This window comes from Bos taurus, chromosome 14, assembly GCF_002263795.3.
Source record: "Bos taurus isolate L1 Dominette 01449 registration number 42190680 breed Hereford chromosome 14, ARS-UCD2.0, whole genome shotgun sequence".
NCBI classification, from domain to species: Eukaryota; Metazoa; Chordata; class Mammalia; order Artiodactyla; family Bovidae; genus Bos; species Bos taurus.
Genome location: NC_037341.1, coordinates 44,059,701 through 44,087,562, shown reverse-complemented (window position 1 = coordinate 44,087,562; position 27,862 = coordinate 44,059,701). Strand labels below are relative to the sequence as shown.

Sequence of the window (27,862 nt, the reverse complement as noted above, 5' to 3'; positions counted from 1 at the left end):
TCATCATCCCAGTGGAAATGTTCAACAGTTGGAAGATACCATAAGTGAGCATTTAATGAGCAGCCTTCAAGTGTCTAACAGGGCATGTGATGTTAAATCTACAGTCATTACCATGAAAGGGAGCTGGGCAAAGGCATCATTTACACTGGTCTTCTGGAGGCACCTGCATAGTGTTTGGAGATCCTCCAGAGCCTTCAGCGACAAAGGTGGAGTTGGCTTTTAATTTGAATGTAAACAACGCGGTTTACATACAGCCTAACCCCAAACACTAGCAAATGACTTTTCTTTGTCACACCTAAAAATCCTTAGAAAGTGACAATGTCATGTGGCAAACTGGTTTTGTGCTTGGTTTCCACACTTGATCTCACTTCATATTAATTTTTACAACAACAAACTCAAGTAATCTTGAACCCTTGCCCCGGTTTGTTTCTCCCAAGGTCCGGACGGTGCCAGCAGTCTGCACATTGAATGGTGAGAGCCAAAAGCTGTTAGAATCAGGCACTCAAGGTAAAAAACGCAGAAATAAAAGCTGCAAGACAGCACAGCGCCAAGAGAACTCAAAAGGCAGGGCCTAGAACGGTGTGTTCAAGGAGCCGGAGAGATTGGCGGGCAATGTCCAGAAACAGCGTCTCAAAAATCCAAATGAGTCAGGTTAGCAATTAACCCCAAATCTCGGGTTGGTACACCTTCCTCGAGATTTCGTACAAGCTCAAGAGTAGTCAAGCCTGGCCCGGTAAAGATCATCAAATGACTTGTGGCAAATCTCTTCCTTCAAAAGTCTGACTTGGACTGCCAACCTTACTTCTAGAAGCCCAGTCGATCCTCCTTTCGAAGGGAATAAGCAGCCGTGGGCTAGCGCGGGCCCCCGCGGCTCGCCGGGCCGACTGGTCGGAGGGACCCGATTTTCGGAGGCTGCGGGTTGGAGAAATAAATCCAGTCCGGGTTTTGTCTGCACGGGGGAGGGGGACTGGAGGGCTGCGAGGAACGGCTCGCGAAGAGGGGGGCGGTGGTGGAAAACACACAACACAAGCAGCTCGCGCCGGGGAACGGCAGCTGTAGGCCCGGAGCGCGCGGGCCCGGCCGCCGGCCGCATGGAGCGCAGCGCGGCCCGCGGCTCCCGGGCGGCGGCGGCGGCGGAGGCGGCAGCGCGCCGCTCGCTCACACCCACCCCCGCCCGCGGCCGCCGCGCCGCCCCGCCGTAGCCGCCGGCGTCCCCGCGGGCCGGTCCAGCGAAGGCGGCGCCCGCGCCTCTGCAGCCAGTGGCAGCCGGCGGCCCCGGGGAGGCGGCTCCCGCAGCCCCCCGGCAGCTCCGCGCCCCGGGCGCCTTGCGACCACAGCGGCCGCCCGGGGAGGAAGAGGAGGAGGACGAGGAGGGGGAGGTGACCAACTCTCCGGCTCGGCGCGGCGGCCGGCAGCCCGCGGGCAGGCATGCAGGCGCGGCGTCTAGCCAAGCGCTCCAGCCTGGGCAGCCGCCGGGGCAGCGCCGCGCTGCAGCCGCCCGGCCCCGCGCCCGCGCCCGCCCGGGAAGGCGCGCTGCCCGGGCTCCCGCCGCCCGCCTCGGCCCCGGCCCCGGAGAGCTGGAGGCCGCCGCTGCCGCCACCGCGCAACGCCGGGACCGACCCCCCTCGCGCCGGGGCCGCCGCCGCCGCAGCCTCGTCTCCGGTGCTGCTGCTTCTGGGGGAGGAAGACGAGGACGAAGAAGGCGGGAGCCGGCGGCGGAGGGGGCTCGGGCGGGCGCCGGCGAAGCCCCGAGGGGGCGCGGAGGAGGAGGATGACGACGACGAGGACGAGGACGAGGAGGTGGTCGTCGAGGTGGTGGACGGCGACGACGACGACGAGGACGGCGACGAGCGCTTCGTGGCCCTCGGCCCCGGCCGCGCGCTCCCCAAGGGCCCGGCCCGGGGCGCCTTGAAGGTGCGAGCCGGCTGCCGGGGCGCGCGCGGGACCCTTGGGCGCGGGGAGGGGGACTGGCCCCGGGCTCCGGCGCGGCGCCGGCTGCGGCCCGGACCCGCGACCGCAGAGGCCGGCCCGGGAGGGGTGTGTCCGGCGGCCGCGCGGGCCGAGCGAGGGGACTGATGAAGCTCAGCGCTCGGGCCCCACACCTTCCCCGGGCGGCCGCTCCCCCTTTCCTCCAGGGCCGCCTAGGCGTGCTCGTCCGGGGTGGGTTGCGGGCAAAGGACGCTTCTCCCGGGTGAGGCGGGGAACTTGGAGGCGGGACGAGGTAGGAGCCGGTCTGCGCCTGGTGGGGACGGGCGAGGTAGGTGGCCGTGAGGTAATATTCGTCCCCAGGAAGTACGAGGGTCCCCCTTCCCCTTATTCCGAGGACTAGTCTAGCTCGTGGAAACTAGCAAACCGCTTCTCTTGTCAATCTCTCAACCCCTTCTGCATCCGAGAACAATTGTGGGTGAGTTTCCGTCACCGGCTCCTGTGAGGGAACCGGTAAGCCCAGGACAGCAAGAACCAAGCCCTGGGTTTCTACATATATTTTGCTGGCAGCTTTTGGCAGTGCCTCCCACCCCCTCAACCCCCCAACCCCGTTTAAACTCGACATTGTTTAGCATTTGGGGTTCTTTCCCCCCCTCCTCAAAATTGCAAATGAGAAAAAAATAAAAAAGGAAACCAGAGAAAGTGGGGGTCATTTGGCATTTAAAATGGATGTGAATTTCAGCTGAGAATTCAAGCAAAGTCCCTTGTGTACTGAAGCACTGAGAGATCTTTCCGTTTGTGTATCTTCAGGAGATAAGGGGTTTATTATTACACAACTGACTGGCTGGGCTTTCAGGCATGTGATTGGACAAAGCAAACCACGTTGAGGTTCATGCACAGTGTATGTTGCTAAGAAGTTTTGAGGGCAGCAAGTGGTAAGCAATGGAGTGAGTGATTTTTCTGAAGATTTTTCTGGTGCTTAAAATCCACTGAATAACACTGTTGATGGGAATTTTCACAAGATATTGCTATTTCAGGAAGAAAAACACATGAGCTTAATAGATAGAGACTATTTTTTTTTTTTTAAACCTTTAAAAAAAAGGAACCAGAAAAAAAGTCTACTCCTCAAAGCATGAAATTGCAGTTCCAAAGAAATGTTAAACATTAGCATTTAAAGAGCCCCAGAGTAGACACGGGCACAACTTTCTTTCCTAGACCACCCTGGAAGTACCAGCTCTGGGAGTGAGAAATTTTCAGCAAGTGGTCATTTGGGATGATAGTTTTTGACAGTTGCTTGTTGGAATCCAGACCATGACCACCCTCATTACCATGGTCTAATAAAAAGCCTGCATTGTATGGCCACAGGATATAGCTGGGTTTGGAATTAAATCACATGGCATCAGTGATATTAAGTAACAAGAGTAGTGACTCCTTACCATTTTTGTCCAGAAATACTGAAAAGATGTCTTGTAGTTTGGACAGTCATTGCACAATTTGTGATGGAAAAATTAATTATAATTTATGTCCTGTGATCAAAGCAAACCCAATATAGAAAAATCAAATTGATAAAAACCAAAGAACTTGATGTGATCATTCATTTTATCAGAAAAAGATTTTCACATCTCCAGGCAAATTTCTGTTCAATTCTTTCAAAATGGGCCTTATTTTATAACATTTTGGGTTGCCCATAACTTTTCAGAAATTTATATATTGAATAGTTTGAGGTATAATTTTATAATCTTTGCTGCTTTAAAGTCATCTTGACACTGCATCTAAAGAGGTTTTCTAATGAATAAAATACGATCATTTTATTCTAATGCATTTAAGAATGTCAATTTGCTGTTTAGTCTCTAAGTCATGTCCGACTCTTTGCCACCCCATGAACTGTAACCTGTCAGGTTCCTCTGTCCATGGAATTCTCCAAGCAAGAGTACTCATGGGATCTTCCTGACCCAGGGATCAAACCCACATTTCCTACTTTGCAGGCAGATTCTTTATCACTGAGCCACCTGGGAAGCCCACGAATGGCAATATTATATATATATATATATATATATATATATATATTTATATTTATATTTATATTTATATTTATATTTATATATATATTTAGGCATTCATTCGGAGAAGGCAATGACACCCTACTCCAGTACTCTTGCCTGGAAAATCCCATGGGCAGAGGAGCCTGGTAGGCTGCAGTCCATGGGGTCGCTAAGGGTCAAACACGACTGAGCGACTTCACTTTCACTTTTCACTTTCATGCATTGGAGAAGGAAATGGCAACCCACTCCAGTATTCTTGCCTGGAGAATCCCAGGGACGGGGGAGCCTGGTGGGCTGCTGTCTATGGGGTCGCACAGAGTTGAACACGACTGAAGCAACTTAGCAGCAGCAGCAGGCATTCATTTATTCACATATTTATTAAACACCTACTATGTGCCAGGTACTATTCTAGAACACAGCACCTTCCAGATGCCCACATCCTGCAAGAGAATCCAGAGCAACAACCATCCAAACAAATAAAGAAGCCTGGTGCTTGAGATTGTGATGTATCCCCTCATAAGGGAACTGATGCTATCGAGGAGGAAGAGAAGAAAGCTAGTAGAGAGAAGGCCTCCCTGAGGAGGGGACATTTGATCTGAGATTTGAGACGTGTAGTTTGGGAAGATCGTTCCAGAATAAAAATTGCAAAAGTCTTGAGGTGGGAAGGAGAAAAGGCCGAGTGTGGCTGCAGCTTGGTAGGTAGGCAATATGTCAGGTAGCTAGCTTACAGGCCAGCGACATAGAGCTTGGTGGGCCTTTAAAAGTGGAGAAAAAATATTTGCAAGGTTTTAAGCAGTAAAGGCATACAAAGTGGTTTGTATTTTTTTATTAATTTTTTAATTCAAGGTAATTGCTTTACAGAATTTTGTTGCTTTCTGTCAAACCTCAACATGAATCAGCCATAGATATACATATGTCCTCTCTCTCGAACCTCCATCCCATCTCCCTCCCCATCCCACCCCTCTAGGTTGATACATGGTTTGTATTTTTAATAGGGTCATGCTGTGTGGGATATAGAGGGCAGCTGGGAGGGGCAGGGATCCAGTTCCAAGGTGATTGTGGAAGTGCATGTGAGAGGCCAAGCAGTTTGGACCAGAGTGGAGTTAGACATGAGGGGACAGATTCAGGATCAATTGTGAAGATCCACCTGCGATAACTTGCTGATGGATTAGGTGGCAGGAATCTGGGGTGAGACCCCAATGTAAAGGTTGGTTAGATGTGCCATTTACTGATATTGGGAAAGCTGGAGAACAACAGGTTTTTGTGAGGGAAACAATTAAATATTCTCTTTGGGGCATGTTAAGTCTGAGATGATGCTTAGACATAGGCATGGGAACTGCAAGTAGGTAGATGGCTGTAAGGTGTGGAACTTAGAGGCGAGATTAGGGTTGGAGAGAAAAATACGGGAGAAGCAGGTGTGACCTGCTGTGTAGCAAAGATGCGAACGTACGTTCACATGTCCAAGACAATTGACAAAAAGATGGTAGATGTCAATTATTCTATAACATGAATCATTCAACCATCAGCATGACTCTAAGGACAAGATCATGGAACATGTAAAGTCTGCTCTGCCAATGGTGTCCGCAATAATATTGAAGCTGGGGACAAGAAAGGGAGTGCAGCAAGCCAGAGGACAGTCTTGGGCCAGACTCTGGGGCAGAGCACTGTTTAAGTTTGGGTGTGGAAGGAGAAGCCAGCAAAGACAATTGAGAAACAGCAACCAAACAAGTCAGAGGAAAACTAGAAAATAAAAAGTACAATAAGGCAGGAGAAGATATAGTTCCAGAAGTAGGGAGTAATGAACTGTGTTGAATACCACTGGGATACTGAGTAAGACAAGGACAGAGACATGTTCATTCGGATTAGATAACGCACAATGTATTGGTATTCTTAACTAAAGAATGTAAAGTCAGTGATGTGACCTGAGTGGCCTGAGCAGTGAGCAGAGGTGAGAACACAGTGAAAAACTCTTTCAAACTCTTTTAAAAGTCCTTTGCTAGAAAGGAAAGTAGAGAGAAGGGGGAGAATCTGGAGAACATATGGTCTAGAATTTTTTAAAGATAAGATACAGTAGTCTCTGCAGTAAGCCTGCAAGGCAGGAGTCACAGGAGACATGGGCTTAATCCCTAGGTCAGGAAGATCCCATGGAGGAGGGCATGGCAACCCACTCCAGTATTCTTGCCTGGGGAATCCCATGGACAGAGGAGCCTGGAGGGCTACAGTCCATACAGTTGCGAAGAGCTGGACACAACTGCAGTGACTTAGTATGCACGCACGCACAGTAGCGCTAATATAGAGACCGTAGCACGGTAGGAATTAGCTGTTACCTGTATGGGAAGTATATTTGTTTTCTGGTGCTGTGTAACAAAGCATAATAAGCCCCCTACATACTAACCTTCAGGTGGCAAACTTCCAAAGGTGCGAATGTACATTCACGTGTCCAAGCGTGTAAGTTAGCTCGTGTGTCTGGCATACTTGGTCACTAGTGTGCATCCTCTGCAAGTGGTTGTGCTTCTGTATGCTTTACTGTACAGTACAGTATAGAGTCCAGTAGTACAGTGTCTTTATTTCAAGCCCAGGATGTCCAGAAGCAAGTGTAAAAACAGCAGTGATGTAGCTGGTACTGCCAAGAAGGGCCAAGCAATAACAATGGAAACAAAAGTGAAAATAATTGAGGGTGGAGTGAGGCAAAGAGATGGTAGATGTTAATTATTCTATAACATGAATCATTCAACCATCAGCATGACTCTAAGGACAAGATCATGGAACATGTAAAGTCTGCTCTGCCAATGATGTCCACAATAATATTGAAGAAGCATAGAAAAGTGATGGAGATGGAGAAACTTCTCAGTGTGTGGGTGCAGGATCAGAGTCCCACTCAGCTTAATGGTGATTTGAGAAAAAGCTAAAAGCCTTTATGAAGACTTGAAGAAACACAGTGAAGAATCAAAGGGCACATTTTTTAATGACAGCTATGGCTTGTTTCATTGGTTCAAGGCTAGAGCCAACCTTCATGATGTAAAAATAAGTGGTGAGGCAGTGAGTGTGAATGCAGATACAGTAACTGCCTGGGAAGTTCCGGAGATGCTTCCAGAAGTTATGGAAGTACCAAAGAGCGTCACAGCACAGGAGACGGCAAGGAGATGTTCTTTATCTGAGGAGGGCCTGTTAGTTTTTGAGTTGCAGGACTCAAAGGTAGAGCAGGGCATGAAGGTTGCAGCAGTTGTTCAGAATGCAATCCAGTGCTGCTGTGTCATCTATGACAAAGAAAATGAGAAAAAAAGAGCCACTACCTAGACATCACTGGATTGCTTTTTCAAGAGGGTAGATAGAATGTCTACGTCAGGAGTGTCCAGTGGAGGGCAAACTGCAATGTTACTCATGCTTGATGTCATCAATGTGATATTGCAGCTTGCCCTCCATCTCCTATTGCTGACAGTCCTTCAGCTCTACCATCTCCTACTTCCTCTCCCTCCTCCATTCAGTAACGCTTCTTGCTTGTTCACTCGATGCCAGCCCTTTTGTGCCAGCTGCTATACTGTACTACTGTACTTTTCAAGGTGCTGTAAGATTATGTCTTTGTTATTTTTAAAATGTATTATTTGTGTGAAAAGTATTATAAACCTATTGAGTACAGCTCCCCAGGTTTCCCAGGTGGTGCTACTGGTAAAGAACCCACCTGCCAATGCAGGAAACACAGGTTCAATCCCTGGAGTAGGAAATGGCAACCCACTCCAGTATTCTTGCCTGGAAATTTCCGTGAACAGAGGGGCTGGTGGGCTGCAGTCCATAGGACTGCAGAGAGTTGAACACAACTGAGCATGCACAAACACCGAATCCAGCTTAGAGCTGATTGTGTTAGTTGGGTATCTAGGCTAACATTGGTGGTCTTACAAACAAATTAGACTTACAAAAGCACTCTCAGAATGGAACTCCTTCATATGTAGGGGATTTACTGTACCATAGGCTTTTTGGCTTACAAGCATTCTCCCAACATCTGTGGGTTAGGAGTCAGGGCCAGGCTTAGCTGGGTCTGCTGTTGTCTCACAGGGCTGTAGTCAAAGTGTTGGGTAGGCTGTGTTCTCATTGGGAGGCTTGACTGGGGAAGAATTCACTTCTCAGTTCACTCTGGTTGTTAGCAGAATTCATTCCCTTTCATCTGCAGGCCTGAGGATCCAGCTTCTTGCTGCCTATTCCTATGTAGGCTCCCCTCAGTTCCTGGTGCCCCTCTCCCTCAGCCCCACCTCCACTTCTGCAGTGCTTTGTTACATGATTTCCTCAGCATGGCCTCTTACTTCATTAAGTCAGCAAGGAGAATCTAAGTCCCTGTCTGCTGGTAAGGTGGAGTCTCATATAAGGCACTGTAATCACAGAAGCAGTACTCCATCATCATTGCCATAGTCTACTGCTTAAAAGTAAAAGATGGGTCCCACCCACACTTGAGGGGAGGAAATATGCAAGGGCATGAATACCAAGAGGTGAGGATTGTTGTGAGTCGCCTTAGGGAGGAACCAAAGATGCAGAGATAAGAGGGATACTGCAAGAGGAAGTCCTTGGAAAAGGGGATCTGGAAGCCAAGTATTGATACTGGCCTTTGATAGAAGCAAAGACCCTTCTTCCATTGAGTTAGAGAGAAGATAGGGAAAGTGGGTCCTGATGTGGGTGGTTGTGCATTGGATGGTGGTCAGATCAAGTAGTACTCATCTGATGGCTTATGTTTCCCCCTGCAGCAGGAGGGAAGGTCATCAGCTGAGACTGAAGGAGATTTGAAGAGCTGAAGCCAGGATGTAGTGCTGTGGGAGAGCAGGAGAACAGATGTACCAGAGAAATCAAATAGAGCAGCTGGATAGTATCAAGGACCCACCTGATGTTGGTGCTTCTACATGGACAGAGTAAGCACTCTGTCTGGGTGTGTGATTTTCCCATCTTCATTCCATTGGTTGAAACACAGAATAATAATAACAAAAAGAATCCGAGCTAATGTTTATTAAGTTATTTAATGACTATGCTAGAGCAGATCTGGGCTTCCCCCATGGCTCAGCGGTCATCTTCTTGCAATGCAGCAGACACAGGAGATGTAGGTTCAATCCCTGGATTAGGAAGATCCCCTAGAGGAGGGTGTGGCAATCCACTCCAGTCTTCTTGCCTGGAGAATTTCATGGACAGAGGAGACTTACAGGCTACAGTCCATTGGGTTTTCAGAGTCGGATATGACTGAGCATGCACGCGAAGTGCAAGTCTAAGTGTGCAGTCTCATTGAAACTTCATTACATATCCCTGTCAGGCATTATTATATCATCCTCATTTTACAGAAGTGATAAGCAATTTACTTAAAAATACGCAAGTGTTAGGTGGGAGATCAGGGGTTTGAGCCCTGGGCAGTCCAACTCCGTATCTAGTACCATTAAGCCTTTGATGTCTCTTGGAGACAAAGCAGAGAGCTGAATTTAGCCAGGCGGTTGAGCAATGGAAAGAGAGAAAATATTGTTGGTGAAGTTGATACTGCTGTGACTCTAATGATGGACTATGGGCCCTAAGAAAAGTAAGGACAGGAAAGGGCCATGGGCTGGTAAAAAGTGAGGGGTCAGTGGATTGGAGAAAACAAAGGGGAACCAATAAAATCATTAAAAAATAAGAATGAAATGCAGGACAGTTTGGATTCCAAGATAATGTTAATATGAATGAATATTTTCTGAATATTTATAAACCAGGAACTGTGCTAAATACTTTATATGAAGGAGGATTTCCTGAGAAATTATGATTTGAGAATCAATATGCTCCAGTTGGGGGCTTCCCCATTGTCTCAGCAGTAAAAAATCCATCTGCAATGCAGGAGATGTAGGTTTAGTCCTTGGGTAGGGAAGATCCCCTGGAGGAGGGCATGGCAATCCACTCCAGTATTCTTGCCTGGAGAATTCCCATGGACAGAGGAGACTGGCAGGCTACAGTCCATAGGATCGCAAAGAGTTGGACACTGCTGAAGTGACTGAGCATGCATGTACACCTGCTCCAGCTGAATATACCGATTTGGACCTGAAATAGCACACCTGAGGCTGTTGGTCACAGCAGAGCTGTGGTTCACATCCAGAGCCTGTGCTTTTAATCTTTCCCTATTTGTTTTTGATGTTTATGTCTATTTACATTGAGGAGGATTTGCTACAGCTCAGGAAATAGAGGAATAGATACTAAGTATCTGAGATGCTTGGTTACTATCATGGACACTAAGTTGGGCTTTAAATGAGACAAGAAGAGAAGCTTTGTATTACACAGTTGTCAATTTCTGATCAAAGAAGCTTTCAGGTTTATGGGCAATGGTAAGATACACACAGCCCCTCAAATCTAAAGAAACTAACCTCCTGGGTGAGGAATGATGAATGATGAATAGCAGGTAAATATCTTCAACCAGAACTTTATTTTTTATAAAAGAAAAAAATATAAGGACACTGTCAAACGGAGGAAGAATTCTAGTATAAGTTGTTACTTAGTGAAGGCAAAGCAGTAGGGGGCTGAGATAACAAGACCAGACTTTGCTCTGCGATGCTGTATATTAGTTTAGGGATGAGAGCCAGAGAATCTGAAGAGTTTGATCATGTACTGTTATATAATAAGTTTAGGAGAAATCTGGACCTGAAAGACTGCTTGTAGTTCTATTAAGAGTTCATCTATTGGAAAATTGGGAAGAAAGGTTTGTAAGTGAGATTGTTGTTGTTTAGTCACTCAGTAATGTCTGACTCTTTGTGACCCCATGGACTGCAGCACCCCAGGCCTCCCTGTCCTTCACTATCTCCCTGAGTTTGCTCAAACTCATGTCCATTGAGACAATAATGCCATCGAACCATCTCATCCTCTGTCATCTCCTTCTCCTCCTGCCTTCAATCTTTCCCAGCATCAGGGTCTTTTACAATGAGTTGGCTCTTTGCATCAGGTGGCCGAAGTACTGGAATTTCAGCTTCAGCATCAGTCCTTCCAATGAATATTCAGGACTGATTTCCTTTAGGATGGACTGGTTTGATCTCCTTGCTGTCCAGGGGACTCTCAAGAGTTTTCTCCAGCACCATAGTACGAAAGCATCAATTCTCTGGCACTTAAGTGAGATGATATATGTCAAAGTGTCCACTTTCAATGCTTAATAAATGTTAATCGAGAGGAATCTGCTTCGTGTGTGCTGGCTCTGTAGGGACATCTCTCAGACTATTTCTGGGCTATCAGATGACTTTACGAAGCCCTTGGCAGGGACTGAGTGCAAGCACTGAATTTCAATTTGCTAGCAAGTATATGTGCTGCACATGGTCTGCGTTGGCTCGAGGGGAAGGCATGTGCCTCTGATACCAGACAAAGTTGTCATTCACTGAACTGTCGACTGCCAGACGTGGAAGTGAAATAGATTATCTGGTAACCCAACACCCTCCTTCAACTGCTCAGGACACTGGGGCTAGAAAATCAGAAATGCCTTGTCCAGTTAGGGCTGACTAGCCAGTTAGGCAGGGCCAGGATTAGCACCTGGTCTGCCAATGCCAAGTTATCGCCCTCCTTGCTGAGTTAGTCCTTTGTGCCTGGAATGATCTGTCTGTACCTAGTTTACTCCCTTGGAGTTGTAGTTAGAAAAATCAGTTTCTTGAAGTGATCCACCCCTCACTGTTTATCCACTTCTATTTTGGGAACACTCTGCTTTCTAAAATACATCAGGGAGAGGTGGTCTCACTTGTGGCTGTGGGAGGTGGGCAGGACCCTCTGTGAATCCTGTTCAGATCAGCCCCCCTCCCTGTGCAATCCCCAGGGCACTTGTGTGCTCAGAGGACAACTTCTTGTTGTTGTTTGTGGTTGTTGTTCAGTCGCTAAATTGTGTCCAACTCTTTGCAACCCCATGGACTGTAGCCCACCAGGCTTCTCTGTCTGTAGGATTTTTCAGGCAAGAATACTGGAGCGGGTTGCTATTCCCTTCTCTAGGGGATCTTCCCAATCCAGGGATTGAACCCACTTCTCCTACATTGACAGGCGGATTCTTTACCACTGAGCCTCCAGAGGATGGTAATAAATAGCAGATGAGCCCCATTTTATTGTGAACCAAATTCCCTTAATTTCTGGTGTGGTGCGCCTGGTAAACCAGCATAGAAAACATAGTTTATACTCAGCCCTTAAGTAGGGCCTCTCCTCCTCTACCAGATTTTACTAGTTGAGCCTGCAGTGCCCCATAGCACAAGGGTTAGGAAAGGAGGAGGAAAGGTCAAAAGTCAGCCCTGCCTGGAGTCTGCTCACCTGAGCTTAGTGAGAAGGAGCAGAGAGATATAGGCAGGATGCCTCTGAGAGCCCCTGGACACTGTTCATTAGTAAATCCGTCCTGGTCTCATTACCCTGTCCTGCCCACTCAGGGGGACTCCAAGGGGAGAGGTGTGGGAGCCTGTCCCTCCCACAGCAGTGTGCACTGTCAGAGCTTCTGGTCTACATGGAGCAGCCAGTGTTGCACCATGGCTTGATACAATGTCTGCTAAAGCTGAGGAAACTTGACCTTTCATTGCCCTGTCCCATCTCTTCTAAGGTAAATGCATGGTTTCCATTAGACTTTCTGAAATATCTGAGACTTAGAGGCCCTTGGGGCTTCCTTGGTGGGTGGCTCAGACAGTAAAATATCTGCCTGCAGTGCAGGAGGCCCAGGTTTGATCCGTGAGTCAGGAAGATCCACTGGAGTAGGTAATGGCTACCCACTCCAGTATTCTTGCCTGGAGAATTCCATGGACAGAGGAGCCTGGTGGGCTATAGCCCATGGGGTCGAAAAGAGTCAAACATGAGTAAGTGAGTAACACTTTCAGAGGCACTTGTAACCAACCCACCTGTTTAGTTGAATCTGTTTGAAATATGATTTTCTTTGGGTTTGCTCTCCAGGTTTCTGGTCATTCCCTCAGGAGATGTTTATTATAGGTCATTGCATGCCATGTTCCTGATATACATGTAGGAAAAAAAGAGTGAATTAGACCGATTTCCACTTCTGGGGAGCCCACAGCCTGGCCGATTCCTGCCAAGTTATCGATAAAGAGGTTCAAAGCCCCTTTTCCTCTTTATCCCCAAGGTCAAGATTAGATCCGTTGAGAGACCTTGCATGGCTACAACAGGTTGGGATGAAATTTTGATATGTATCCTAAAGCATTTGTAGCCAATCTATATGAAGAAGATTATATGATTTGGACAGGAGGTGATTCCTGAGTAATTAGGCAAAGGATGAGTTTAGATCAGAAATTTGACAAATAACTTCTGTTGCTCTCATTTACTGCATGAATTGGAACAGAATATAATAACTCTGAGATTTGTGTAGTGGAATTAGAGTGATTAAGTTCTCACTTTTCATTTAAGGTACTATTTGGAAAATCCAGAGTTAAAGTTTATACATGGGGGAAGTAGGCTCGACTCTGGAGTTTCGAGGGGCTTCCCAGGTGGTGCAGTGGTAAAGAATCTGCCTGCCAGTGCAGGCACTGCAAGAGACGCGGGTTCGATCCCTGGGTCAGGAACATCCCCTAGAGAAGGACATGGCAACCCACTCTAGTATTCTCTCCTAGAAAATTCCATGGACAGAAGAATCTGGTGGTCTACAGTCGATGGGGTCACAAAGAGTCAGACATGACTGAGTGCACACACATCCACACACACACTAGAGTTTTGAAGGAGAGTCTGTAATTTTAGGGTAAGAACTCTACAGTAACATACAAGAGGGGTTCATTCATCTTGCAGAAGACCATGGAGCTTTGAGATGCAAAGAATTAAAAGGATTTTGCCTGTCCACAGCTCCATGTGGACTAAGAGCGTGTTTTCCAGGCCTCACACCACACTCAGCAGTGACACACTTGCTTTCCTTATGTTCTTGTCATACTGGAAGGCCGAGTGACAGTAAAGTCTCCCTGATGAAGGACTAATTGGGGATGGCTGGTTCAAATAAGTGAATGTCAAAAGTGCTTTGACATTTTAAATTAAATCCAATTTTTTAAAGGCTACATGCCTTGAAATATCATGTAGTAAAACCTGTAAGCAGGATAATTTTAGTCCATTAGTAGGATCTGTGTTGTGGGCTCTTTAGTAAGGCAAGAGGGAACATGACTGAATCAGAGCAGATGACCCTGCCCTCTGCCCCCTCCCCACTGGTTCCTCCTCGTAAATCAGGAAATGAGGTAGCACAGGCTCTGGGTTTCAATTCTGACTTCTCCACTGCTAATTGCATGGCCTCATCAAATAACTTGATGTCCCAGTGCTTCAGTGTTATCAGATAAAATTGGGATAATATTGTTTTGCCATTGCCTATTGTTATTTTTTAATTTTTTTTTTTTTAATTATTTTAGCTGCACTGGGTCTTCGTTGCTGTGTCTGGGCTTTCTCTAGTTGCAGCAAGCAGTGGCGGGGGGAGGGGAGGGAAGGGCTACTCATTGTGGTGGTTTCTCTTATTGTGGCGCATGACCTTAGTCACTCCATGCCATGTGGAATCTTCCCCGACCAGGGCTCAAACCCATGTCCCCAGGCGGAATCTTAACAACTGGATCACCAGAGAAATTTGCCTATTGTTATTAAATATGGCCAGAGACCTCCTGAAATTAGAGATGGATGGCAATTTATTTCCTTTTTGGTTCCGGAAAAGAATCTTTTGTAGAACTTTGTTCAAGGACCCAAAATCCTACAGTCATTTTGACTGTTAGAGCTTCCTGCTTGTTCCACACTCCCAAGGTATTTCAGAGAGCTGCTTCCTGAAGTGACTTCGTTCTTCTGAACTCTGAGTGTTCCATTGTATCAGTGGTGAGCTTGAATCTTCCCTTTCATCTCAGGAAGCTGAGAGTCATTTATCTACTTGTGCAAAGAGGACGAAAACATTCCTGCCCTCAAGTTCATCAGTCTGTTCACATGTCTAGCTCTTATTTTGGAAAAAGCCTGGGTACTAGCCACGCAGGAGGGGAAAGTCTTACCACACACATTGAATTTTGTGTCGCTAAGACCTGTGATGTCGATACCAGTGATGTTACCTCTCACCTCTAACTTGCTTGGGGCTGAAAACCTCTGCATTGGTGTCTATGACCTGTTGTACTTTTGTTTGGGGAAGAAGTCATTGTTTTTTGGGTAAATGGGGATGCAGAGCTCAATGTATCCTTCTAAATGCTTGTACCTGCTTGCTTCCATATTGGAAGATATCTAGTAAGGAGGAGAAAAGGACTCTAGTTTAACAATTTAGGGGAATTCCAGTTAAAAAGAAAGATACAGATTTTTTTTTTTTTTGCAAGTTATAAAATGTTTTAAACATAAAAGAAATTGAAAGAGAAGTATAACACCTATATACCCATGAGTAAGTTATTGGCCTTAGATAACAAGGGCCATTTTGAATTTCTAAGAAGGTGAATATAGATTGTGGCATTTACATATTTATTGGACCATTTACATATTTATTGGAGCCTTTTATTTATTTATTTTTTTCTAGAACACCTTTCCTTCGGATGCATTTTGGGAAATTCCAGTTTAAAATTATTTTTTCTAAATGGGAAATCCATGGATAAGTGGCTTATGCTTGGGATAAATTACTAAAACACCATTATTAAAGAAATAAATTGTCACAGAGCAAGGTTAAAATATTGTTAGTGGGTCTTGCAAGCTTTGAAATATATTTCCTCATAAAGCTGCTAATTTCTTCAATATAAAAAAAAATGAGTATTATATGTGGTGAATTTTCACTTGTGTATCTGTGAACACCAGTCCTCCATGTGAAGTTTAAAACCTGGTAGAAAACCCTCCTTCTCTTGGTAAATCAGGCTCTGTGATGAGTCCAGTGGGGGAGACAGGAGATGTGGGAAGTGCTATCATGACAGAATTACAAGGTGCCCAGGGAGCAGAATATCACACAGTGCTGATACCAAGGCGAGTGTATTTAATACTATGGTTTTCACAAGATTGAAAGTATCACAGTTGTTTAAATGAAAAGGAACATATACATCCCATAGGATATGCAGATTGACACATTTTCTGTCAATAGCAGTATGACTACTGCAAATAAAGGTGTTGAGCATTTATTAACACTCAGTACCCTGTGTTGGACTCTTTATTGGCTATTGTTCAATATTTCAGTATTACCCAGCATTTAATGCATTATAATTTATAGAGGATGCTCATCACTCTCTTGGAAGAAAACCTATGACAAAGCTAGAAAACATATTAAAAAGCAGAGACATTACTTTGCTGACATAGGTCCATATAGTCAAAGCTATGGTTTTTCCAGTAGTCATGTATGGATGTGAGAGTTGGACTAGAAAGAAAGCTGAGAGCCAAAGAATTGATGCTTTTGAACTGTGGTGTTGGAGAAGACTCTTGAGAGTCCCTTGGATTGCAAGGAGATCCAACCAGTCCATCCTAAAGGAAATCACTCCTGAATATTGGAAGGACTGATGCTGAAGTTGAAGCTCCCGTACTTTGGCCACCTGATGCAAAGAATTAACTCATTGGAAAAGACTCTGATACTGGGAAAGACCAAAGGCAGGAGGAGAAGGGGATGACAGAGGACAAGATGGTTGGATGGCATCACTGACTCAATGGACATGAGTTTGAGCAAACTCTGGGAGTTGGTGAAGGACAAGGAGGCCTGGCGTGCTACAGTCAATGGGGTTGCTGAGAGTGGGACATGACTGAGTGCCTGAACAACAACAACTCATAGCTAACTTGGTGATCTTGGAAGGTAGATTTTATTATCTCCATTTTACAGATGTGAAAAATGTATTGGAGAAAAATGGGGCAGTTTTTGTGGACAATATATATATCTATATATACACACATACATATAGAATTTTTTTTACCAAATGACATATTTGTCAAACATTTCAGAAAACATTTGGGGCCAACAGATTTAAAAAATAATTGGGATTGTTACCTAAGCAACAATGGAAATTTAAGGAGAGAAGGACTTTATTTTGGAGTTTAAATTAAAACAACATGAAATACAGTTTTCATAAACACTTTCACTTAGCTTGTTTATGCTTTAAAAGTCACCTACAAGTGCTTGCTGAAGAAGAAACCATTAATTTGTATCAGTTTGGGTTAGGATCCAAAGTTTAGCTTAACAATTTTTTTTTTGGATGTAAGCTTTTGACAGTGTTTTCAATTAGTAAGTTCATATACTTAAAACTCAGAACTAGTTTAACAAACTTAGAAAAATAGTAGAAATGTTAGCAATAAGGATCTTTAGTTCTGTTCAATGACTGAGTTGTGTCCGACTTTTTTCGACCCCATGGACAGCAGCACGCCAGATTTCCCTGTCTTTCACCAACTCCCAGAGTTTTCCCAGACTTATGTCCGTTGAGTTGGTGATGCCATCCAACCGTCTCATCCTCTGTCATCCCCTTTTCCTCCTGCCTTCAATCTTTCCCAGCATCAGGGTCTTTTCCAGTGGGTTGGCTCTTCACATCAGGTGGCTAAAGTATGGGAGCTTCAGCATCAGTCCTTCAAATGAATTTTCTGGATTGATTTCCTTTAGGATTGACTGGTTTGATCTTCTTGCTATTAGGACTTATGAAAATGAAAATGTGAAGAATATCTGAAGGAAAAACAATCTTTTTCATCAGATATAACTCACAATAAAAGTTGTCTCAGTAAAAGGAGGAAAATGGACCCTTGGGCCTATGTAAGCACTGGACACTATATCATCTTAGGTGGGAAAGAGGAGGTTGATCATATGGAAGAGCCACTGGAAGGTTTGAAATGATCCAAGATAGGGTTTATGGAAAGGGAACAGTGACTGCTATTTGGATTTCCCATTACGCGAGTACTTGGTGGATGTTTAAGAGGTTCTGAAAATGCGCGCTTAGCCATCTGTTGGGTGACAGCAATATTTTTCAGCTCTTTATTCTTATTCTAAAAGAGATTTCTATTCAAATAGGTCTCTCAACTCTCTGTATTGATTTTGTCACTTGAAATTTTCTTGAAATCTAGCACAGAGGTTATTAGAGAAAATTCTTTTTACTTTAAAAACCATAATAGAAATGATGTAGTTTTCATTGTTTGTAAACTATGCCTATTTTTTATGTGTTAAAATGGAGATATCTCAAAGATCTTGTTTAAATTCAGTGACAAGTTAATGGTTTGATTGTTTAAAGAAATTTGCGGGGTGGGGGGTTACTACTTCATTCAATCCCATGGTTATTCATTCAACAGCTGTACTCTTTGTCAGCTCCAAGGACTCAGAAGAAAAAAGACTTGGGAAGGGTTTCCACTCACATTCTAGCTGGAGAGACAGACAGTAAACTTTGTGGATGGTGGTCCATTGCTGAGCTCAGAATCCATGGAGAAAGAGAAGATTTGGTCTGGAAAGTGTGAATCAACAGTTCACCCTTAACTGTTGTTAAGGGTCTTAACTGTGTTAAGTGTGAGATGCCGGTTAGACCCCTGTGTGAAGATGTCAGGTAGGCAGGAGGCAGGTGGAGAAGACAACCAGGGATGGACATCAGAAGTCACGGGCACGTGGACAATATCTACAGTGAGGAAACTGGGTAAGAATACGTCTAGGGGGAGAGTGCAGGTAGAGAAGGGGAGGTGCCTAGGAGTAAGGAGCTCAGCAACACTTCAGTTGTAGTGCTCCTTCTGTCTGTTTCTCTCTCAATACCTTTATTATTATATAATTCACATAATATACCATATAATGCTTCCTTTTACACAGTCAGTATTTTCTAGTATTGTTGCAGAGTTGCTCAGCCATCAACCACAATCTAATTTTGGAACATTTTGTCACCCCCTCAAAAGAATACTAGAGTGGGTAGCCATTCCCTTCTCCAGGGAGTCTTCCCAACCCAGGGATCAAACCCTAGTCTCCTGCACTGCAGGCGGATTCTTTACCAGCTGAGCCACCACGGAAACCCTAAAGAAACACTGTCCCCATCCACAGTCACAACTCCGTGCTCCTTTATATGCACCTATACTCATTTGGTTTTATTTTTCAGTGTCAATAAGTCATTGGTCATTCCTTGTGCTTTTTCAGGAAGGAAAGAAGGCAGGAGGGAGACGAGGGTTAGTATATATTAGAAAACAAGAAGAGGAGGAAGAGAAAAGAAAATCCAGTACAGCAAAATCACCCATTTGATGAATATACCCCAGTGAGGGGGTCACCACAGCTCAAGGGAGTCCAGTCTCCTACAGTTCAGAAAAAAAAGGGGAAAGGAATCAGAGAGAGCACACAGACTGGTCCTCATTTTCCTTCCCTGCTCTCTTCCTTGTAAATTCCAGATAAAACTTGGTTTCTAGCAGTGAGCATGGTGTTGAATTACATCCAGTCTACATCCTACTAGATAATCCTATGTCAACTTTAATATCAGATTCTTGGCATCAGCAGAAAAGTCCCTGAATGAACTGGGCAGACTTTCTTTCCTTTCTCAGTCTCCCACTCTGAGTTTCTATGTGGAAGCCCCTTTCTGGCATTGGAAATGAGGGGTAGAGAGTTCCTAGTTTGTTTAGGTTTTGTGCAGATCTTTTAGTATTTAGAATCTTATTGTTTGTCTTGGCTAAAGGTGGGACAGGAGTCAAGTTTTCAGGATAAAAGAACTTGTCCGAAATAGGAAGTAAGGGATGGAGAAGAATGAGAAAATGGGTGAGGAACTCCCACTTTGTGGAAAGTGGCACCAAGCTCACAGGTCACGTCTTCTTGCCTGGTGCAGAATCTCTTCACAAAAATGCTTTGGTTATTTTTCTTTCAATACAAAAAGAAATTTGTAAGCAATAAACATGCCAAAACAACGTGAGAAATGCCAGCACATAATACTTATACAAACTGGATCACGTAAAATATCACACAAAATAGATCATACCAAATCATAACTTGTGAAGTTCTGCAAAGCTTATATAAGTCCAGAACTGGAGGGAACTGGCATCAAGGGTGATATACCTTGTTCATTGTGTGCTGTTTCATTTGGCATCTTTTAGCACATGGTGGTCAGCACAGTAGGTCTGTGCTGATCTCTTAATTTGTCCTTTCTCCATTAGCTACCCTGGCACTGTTGTTACCACTGCAGCAGAGGACACTGGCCCTGGAATCACAAAGAAGCTCTTGTTTAGAGGATCATCTGGGAGCCATACAGAAGTACAGAGTTTTGAAAGGTTAAGGATTCTAATTTTGTTCCAGGCATACATCCCAGGCAGCATGGGAGAGTACAGAGGTTTCATTCTTAAAATTTTGCTTCCCTAACACTATGTTGAGATCTTTATTCTGCAAGCATGAGTGTGGCTATGCACACACATATACCCTACACCCACTTTTGTGTAATGTAGACAGCCTGATCCAACAGAAGATAAGATCTCATATGGAAAGTGAGTCGGTGTCCCAGGATTAAATATTTGGTCAGGAATTCTTAAATACACACACACACACACACACACAAACATACACACATGCACATACACACAGAAGCCTTACTTTTTGTTTTCACTCACACCGTTTTGCCAACTCTGACTTATTCTAACCTTTGTGTCACTTCCTATTCAGGGCTGACTTCCAGTCATACATCTGAGAGGTAAGTCAGAGTTGTTCTTTAAAGTTGCTCCTGCTCTACAGACCTGGAGCTACTGACTTACTTATCCCTGAGATTCCTCCTATACCTGAGAGCACGGTGTGCACATGAGGGCCTCTCAGAATAATGTATTCAAAAATACAAAGTCAGAAGAGTTATATTAAGAAAAATAAAGAAAAAACTAAGTACACAACGAATGTCATTCCTACATTGCTAGTGCTATTAGCATCCTGAGGGAAGCCAGACCCAAGTTAGAGTTATGAGCAAATAAATTTGTAATAGATCAGAATGAGAGGCAGCAGGCCTGGAGATACGACCCCCACCCCTCCCCTTTTATTTCTCCTGCTATCACCTCCCGTGGCTTATGTTCGTTCCTAGCACCCTGTACCAACAGTGGGTCATGGAAAAGACAAGACAGGGAAAAAGCCCTGCCCTGCCCGGAGAGAGTCCTGTCACACAAAGTGGTAGCTTCTTGAGCTTATTAACCTGGTCTTATGTTTTATCTTCTTACTTTAGCGTGGGACGTACATGCCTTTTCAACAGGAAAACAGCTTTCTTATCCAGGCCACTTTCTAGCCCTAGAGCCTAGAAACTATGATCAGAGATAAAGAAGAATATCTTATAATGTTAGTTCAGTTCAGTCACTCAGTCATGTCTGACTCTTTGTGACCCCACGAACTGACACACACCAGGTTTCCCTGTCCATCACCAACTCCCAGAGCTTGCTCAAACCCATGTCCATTGAGTCAGTAATGCCATCTAACCATCTCATCCTCTGTTGTCCCCTTCTCTTCCTGCCTTCAATCTTTCCCAGCATCAGGGTCTTTTCCAAGGAGTTGGCTCTTCACATCAGATGACCAAAGTATTGGAGTTTCAGCATCAGTCCTTCCAATAAATATTCAGGACTGATTTTCTGTAGGATTGTCTGATTTGATCTCCTTGCAGTCCAAGGGGCTCTCAAGAGTCTTCTCCAGTACCACAGTTCAAAGGCATCAATTCTTCAGCATTTAGCTTTCTTTATAGTCCAACTTTCACATCCATCAATGACTACCGGAAAAACCATAGCTTTGACTAGATGGACCTTTGTTGGAAAAGTAATGTCTCTACTAAGAGTTGGTTTGTTAAGAAGACATAAAATCCTAAATATTTATACATCTAATATAGCTTCAAAATATATGAAGCAAAAGCCTATAGAACCAAAGAGAGAGGAATAGACAAATCTACAAGTATAGCAATGGACATGGGTTTGGGTGGACTCCAAGAGTTGGTGATGGACAGGGAGGCCTGGCGCGCTGTGGTTTATGGGGTCGCAAAGAGTCGGACACGACTGAGCGACTGAACTGAACTGAACAAGTATAGCTGCATATTTTAATTACTCTCCCATTTATTGATGGTTGATAGCAAAAAAAGTAAGAATATAGACTGTTTGAACAATACTGTCAACCAATTTAACCTAATTAACATTTATAGATCCCCACACTGAATAATTGAAATATAAATACTGCTTTTAATTGTATGATAAATATTTACGAAGATACACTATATCCTGGGGGCAAAGCCAAGTCTCAGTAAATTTCAAAGGCTTGAAATCAAACAGAGTATATTCTTTGACCACAATGGAATTAAATTTGAAAATCAATTTTAAAAAGTAACTAGAAAATCCCCAAATATGTGAAAATCAATCAGTATTCTTCTAAATAATCACTTGGAAGAAAGAAGAAATCACAATGGTAATTAGAAAAGAACTTTAATTGAAAATTAAAATGAATCCTATCAAAGTTTGCAGAACTTAAATCACTGCTTAGAGGGAAATATATTGCTTTAAATCAGTGATCTAATCTTCCATCCAAAGAAGCTAGAAAAAGAAGAAGAAACAAGATATGGTAGGAAATCAGTGAAATAAGTAGAAAACAATAGAGAAAATCTGTGAAGCCAAGAGCTGATTCTTTGAGCAAATCAAATTGATAAACTCCTGATTTTGTAAAGAGAGAAAGCACAATCCAGAATGAAAGACAGGATGTCATACGGAGCTACAGACTTTAAAAAATAATTACAACATATTACTTGATGTTAGTAGAGGACTTTATGCCAATACATTTGACAGCTTGGATGAAATGGGTAAATTCCTTGAAAAACATAAATTAACAAAACTGACCACTAAAAGTAACAGGATGTTTGAATAACCTACCATCTGTTAAAGAAATGGAATTTGTAATTGAGAACCTTTGCACATGGAAAACTCCAGACCTGAATGCTTTACTAGGGAAATCTGTCAAATATTTAAGGACGAGATATGTAATACTAATCTTAAAAAGGTACAATTCCCTGGTGGCTCAGATTGTAAAGAATCTGCCTACAATGTGGGAGACCCGGGTTCAGTCCCTGGGTTGGGAAGATCCTCTGGAGAAGGGAATGGCAACCCACTCCAGTATTCTTGCCTTGAGAATCTCATGGACAGAGGAGTCTGGTGGGCTACAGTCCATGGGGTCGCAAAGAGTCAGACATGACTGAGTGACTACACTTTCACTTTCAGTCTTACAAAAGCCTTTACCAAAAAAGAAAAAGATTGAATATTCCCAATAAATTTTATGGGATCAACATAACTCTAATACTAAAAACATACAATAACATAAATAAATAACATGTTAGACTTTCTTATATACTGACACAAAAATACTAAACAAAATGTTAGCAAATCAAATCTAGCTATATAGAAATGGAAAATAGGTTATGACCAAAGTTGTTTTTTTTTTTTCTTTCAGAAATGTAATTTTTGTTAAATACTTGAAAATCAATTGGTGTAATTAACTATATTAATTAGATAGAAAGTAAAAAGCCACATGATTATGTTAATAGATGCAGAGAAAACAAAGTTCAACACCTATTCATGATTTAAAAAAGAAAAACCTTTCAACAAATAAGAAGGATGGAAAGTCTCAAATTGATAAACAGCATATATAAGAACCCTGTAACATCTTAACACTTAATAGCAAAAGATAATTTCCTCCACCACTATGAGGAACAAGACAAAGATGTGTGTGCTAATTCCTTTATTCAACATGGTGCTGGAGGTTTAACCAGTGTGGTAAGTCAAGAAAAGTAGGTGCAAGGCATACAGATTAGGGAAAAAAAGAAAATAAGACTGGTTCTAGGTGTTGGTGATATGATCCATCTTCAGAGAAAATCCTAACAAAACTACCAGAACGAATCAGTGAACTTAGTATACAAGGTCAGTTTACAAAAATTAGTTGTGTGTACTGCACTGGAAAAATGAAATTTAAAAAAAAAAACAAAAAACTTTACAGTGGCATCAAAATCTAAACACTTGGAAATAAAATTAATGAAACTGTGCAAAAATTATGTGTGAAATCTACTAGACATTGATGGGAGTAATTAAAGAAGACCTAAACGAATGGATATGCGATGTTCAATTAGAAAATTCAATATGGTTAAGATGTCAATTCTCCATATATTGGTCTATAGATTCAATGCCATCCCAGTGATAGCTAAGTTGGTAAAGAATCCATCTGCAATGCAGGAGGCCCCAGTTCAATTCCTGGGTCAGGAAGATCCACTGGAGAAGGGTTAGGTTAGCCACGCCAGTATTCTTGGGCTTCCTTTGTGGCTCAGCTGGTAAAGAATCCACCTGCAATGCGGGAGACTTGGGTTTGATCCCTGGGCTGGGAAGATCCTGGAGAAGGGAAAGGCTACCCACTCCAGTATTCTAATTTCATGGACTGTATAGTCCATGGGATCCCAAAGAGTTGGACAGGACTGAGCGACTTTCACTTACTACTTCTATGTGTGAAATCTATTAGACATTGATGGGAGTAATTAAAGAAGACCTAAACGAATGAATTGATACACCATGTTCAATTAGAGAATTCAGTATGGTTAAGATGTCAGTTCTCCACGTATTGATCTATAGATTCAATGCCATCTCAATGAAATTCTCAGCAGGAATTTTTGTAGAAATTCACAAGCTAATAGAAAATGTTTATGGAAACAAAAGAAAAATAACAAAGTTGCAATACGTACTCTACTTGATTTCAGGGCTTACTATAAAGTGAGAGTTATCCAAATAGTGTGCTGCTGGTGTACTATAAGATAGAAAGGTAGGCTCATGCAACAGAAGAGAGGCCAAATATAGACCCACGCAGAAATGTTTAAAAGGCACTGAAGAAATTCAGTGGAGAAGTGTTTTCATGGCCCTAGAAAGAAAAGATAAAACCTCTCCGCCTACCTTACACCATACCCCAAAATTATTCCAAAATGAAACAGACATAAATATCAAAGCCAAAACTTACAAAGCTTCTTGAAGAAAATAGAAGAGAAAATCCTCGCAACCTCAAGATAGGCGACAACTTTTGAGATATAAAAGAGAAAAAATTAATTAGACTTTATCAAACTTAAATATGTATGACCATCAAAAGACAATTAAGAGACTAGATTAATAATTAAATAGATTTCCTCTGTTACTACTTTTTTCTGGGACTATCCAAACATTGCATTCATTTTGTGTTTACTCTGTACAGTCCCTTTGCTGAATGCAGAGAATATACTATTTAACAAGAAAGGTATGGTTCTCATGAAACATTCAATTTAGTGGGAGAAAGAGGCAAACAAATAAATAATTGTAATATGAAATGACAAGTGCAAGGATGGTGAAAGTGTAAAACTCATATTATGGTTTTAGTTTACAAATGTAGAAACCTGGCAGTGGTTAATAATTTGCTAAGTTGCAAAGCCAGTCTAAGCTCATATTTCCTGACACCTATTCCCCTCTTGGCCTCGACCTTTTTATTTATTTTTTTTAATTTCTGTTCTAAGCGAAGGGAGTGGAATTTTAAACTTAAGCTTAGTGGCCAGGATCAAGTAGCAAACGGTATTCATGCTTCTAGTTTACTAAGAAGAGAAATGGGATTGGAGCTATTTAAAGAAATTCCACTTCAATGTTGCCATTTTAAAGCCTTGTTTTAAAGTTAGTTTTTCAAACTATGATGTCAACATCCAAGTTAGGTAAGTTTCTCTAAGGATATTCTCTTGCTGTATAGTGCCCAGTGAGTTGCGAAGGAGAGCTCTTTTTAGGCAGGCCCCTCTCATCTGTGCTTTGCTAAGCAGTGTGTCCTTTTTCCAAAGTTAGCAGAATTAACAGGAAGGTGCTGGGAAGTACAGAGAAAAATATAGGACTCAGAGCATATCACTTGGGAGAGAAGACTTTACTTTTGAAAGTAAACATTTATTGGGAATGAATACATTTGTCCTTCTTTTTACCCTTGCGTTTGTGACGGCAAAATATCTATTGTGTCCGTGTCCTCACAGTGCTTTGTACTCTTTAGTACATTTCACATACAGTACCTTTTGTATTTCTTGTATTTTTGACAGTCACTATCATTTCGATTTAATCACAAGGCAACCCTGGCTAGAGGTTAAATGACTATTTCAAGATGACTTCATAAATGACTTCGAATTCTTTCTTTCTGATTCTCCCCATTGTTGTCTCATATGCCATATATTTGTAGATTTTCATGTTGACATGTTCAACTATGACTTATTCTTGCCTTAGTCTTCTGTTTACCCATGTTGAACAAGTGATACTTATTTTGTTTCCCAGTAACTTCCAAGCCATCATTGTCTTCCCTTCCTCCAAAACCACCCTATGATTCTGATTTTCTCCATTATTAGTGGTACTAGACCCCACTAAAGATACTCGAGTAGGAGTGGGTGCTCAATAAATGTTTATATGCTTGGAAAATGAAAGAACAAGCATGCCATTGTACAAACATTCTCTGTTTTTCCTCTACCACCTTCCTTCTCTGTATCTTATTTATTTATTACCAGGTCATATTTATTTTTTTTCTACCATGTTTTTTTTTCTTCCTTAAAAAATCACTCTCTTCATTCCTGTAGTATCCCTCGTTGCTTCCATTCCCTTCTCATTAAAGTCTGTTTTCCACAAAACTGCTAAAATAATCTTTGGTTTTATGTAAGTTTTTCACATCATAGGAGCAATTCTTGTCCTGATAATTCAAAAGTCCCCATAAGACAACAGAAGGAACTAATAATCGTCTAGAATTACACTGATCCTTCACTTTGCTGCGTTTATGTTTCTGGACCACAAGAATAATATCATTTATAGGGAGATCATTTATCTTGCCAATTCTGTTCTTGGCAACCTACCTTAAAAAAAATTAAGCTTAAAAAAAAAAATTAAGCTAACAGTGTTTGAGGAGTTGAAATAGATGTAAGAAAACAGAGCTCATACTTGTTTAATTCAAATTAGAAAACATTTGCTTAGGGCCATGGTATAAAAACACCATGCTCAAAGGTAGCAATGATTAGTTATTTTCTAGGAATACTCAGTCCAGTGAGAAGCACGAACCTGTTGCCTTACTCAGTCTTAACATCCAGTCCCAAAAAAATGTGGTTTCTTGCATGTGTGTGTTCAGGCGCTTCAGTCATGCCTGACTCTTTGCGACCCCATGGACTGTAACCTGCCAGGCTCCTGTGTCCACGGGATTATCCTGGCAATAATACTGGAGTGTATTGCCATTTCCTCCTCCAGGGGATCTACCTGACGACCCTGAGTCTTCTGCAGCTCCAGCATTGGCAGGCAGATTCTTTACCACTGAGCCACCTGGAAAGTCTGTGTGGTTTCTTGGCCCACAGCCAGTGAAAACCTGGGAATTAGAAAGACAGTACATCTCTCCATTAACAGTCAGTGTCCTAAGAGCAGCAGGTGTATAACTGACGTTGATGGAACATATGGAATCTATATTTAAAACACTGTGCAAGTGAGCATATGAAATAGTTTTAAAACCTTGGAGTCATTTAATATGGTCGCAAGGAGTTCCTGAGGGCATATGACTCCATGTTACAGCTTTTTATAGTCTTTCTATGACATTGTACCATCAAGGGAAGTTTGTTCAGTAGAAAAGCAAGAAAGTAACTAATGCATTTCCAAGAAATGTACAACAAAAATTGTTAACGTTTATTGGCCAAAGCAGTAGAAACTTCCTATATTAAAAATTGATTTATGTGGCATAGTTGCACTATCATCGTTAGACTTACTGTTTTTACCATGTGTACACCAGCATGGAAGTGCACCCCCAAATGACTTTACTCATCCTCAACAGTTGTCTAAGGGTTCTTGTCCGCAAAGCTCCATGTCATTTTCTTGCCCTTCCTTCCCAGGGGCAGATCTTAAAGATCCAAGAGATGATATTCTAACCTTAGTGTCCAGAGTACACTGGACTTATAACAGAGTGTGTTCTCAAGACCAGGGACACTGGATTCTTTCCTTAGATATTGCTTTCCAACTTGTATTGCCCTCTAGATTTACCTACCAGAAAAACAAGTCCTACCCTCACAGGGCTACTAACATACAGGATT

The 27,862-nt window shown here is 42.9% G+C and overlaps 1 protein-coding gene across 2 annotated transcripts in view; it reads left to right on the top strand.

Moving 5' to 3' along the window:
- The first annotated feature begins 1,018 nt into the window (after nt 1-1,018).
- The window catches only part of ZNF704 (zinc finger protein 704), a 260,938-nt gene continuing 234,094 nt past the window's right edge, over nt 1,019-27,862 (top strand). For both annotated transcript variants that reach the window (XR_003038029.2, XM_025001516.2), the window contains exon 1: nt 1,019-1,914. Coding sequence is in view for 1 of the 2 variants with exons in the window: in XM_025001516.2 (XP_024857284.1) it covers nt 1,429-1,914 (486 nt within the window). In the remaining variant the exon portion in view is untranslated. The remainder of the gene's footprint in view (nt 1,915-27,862) is intronic.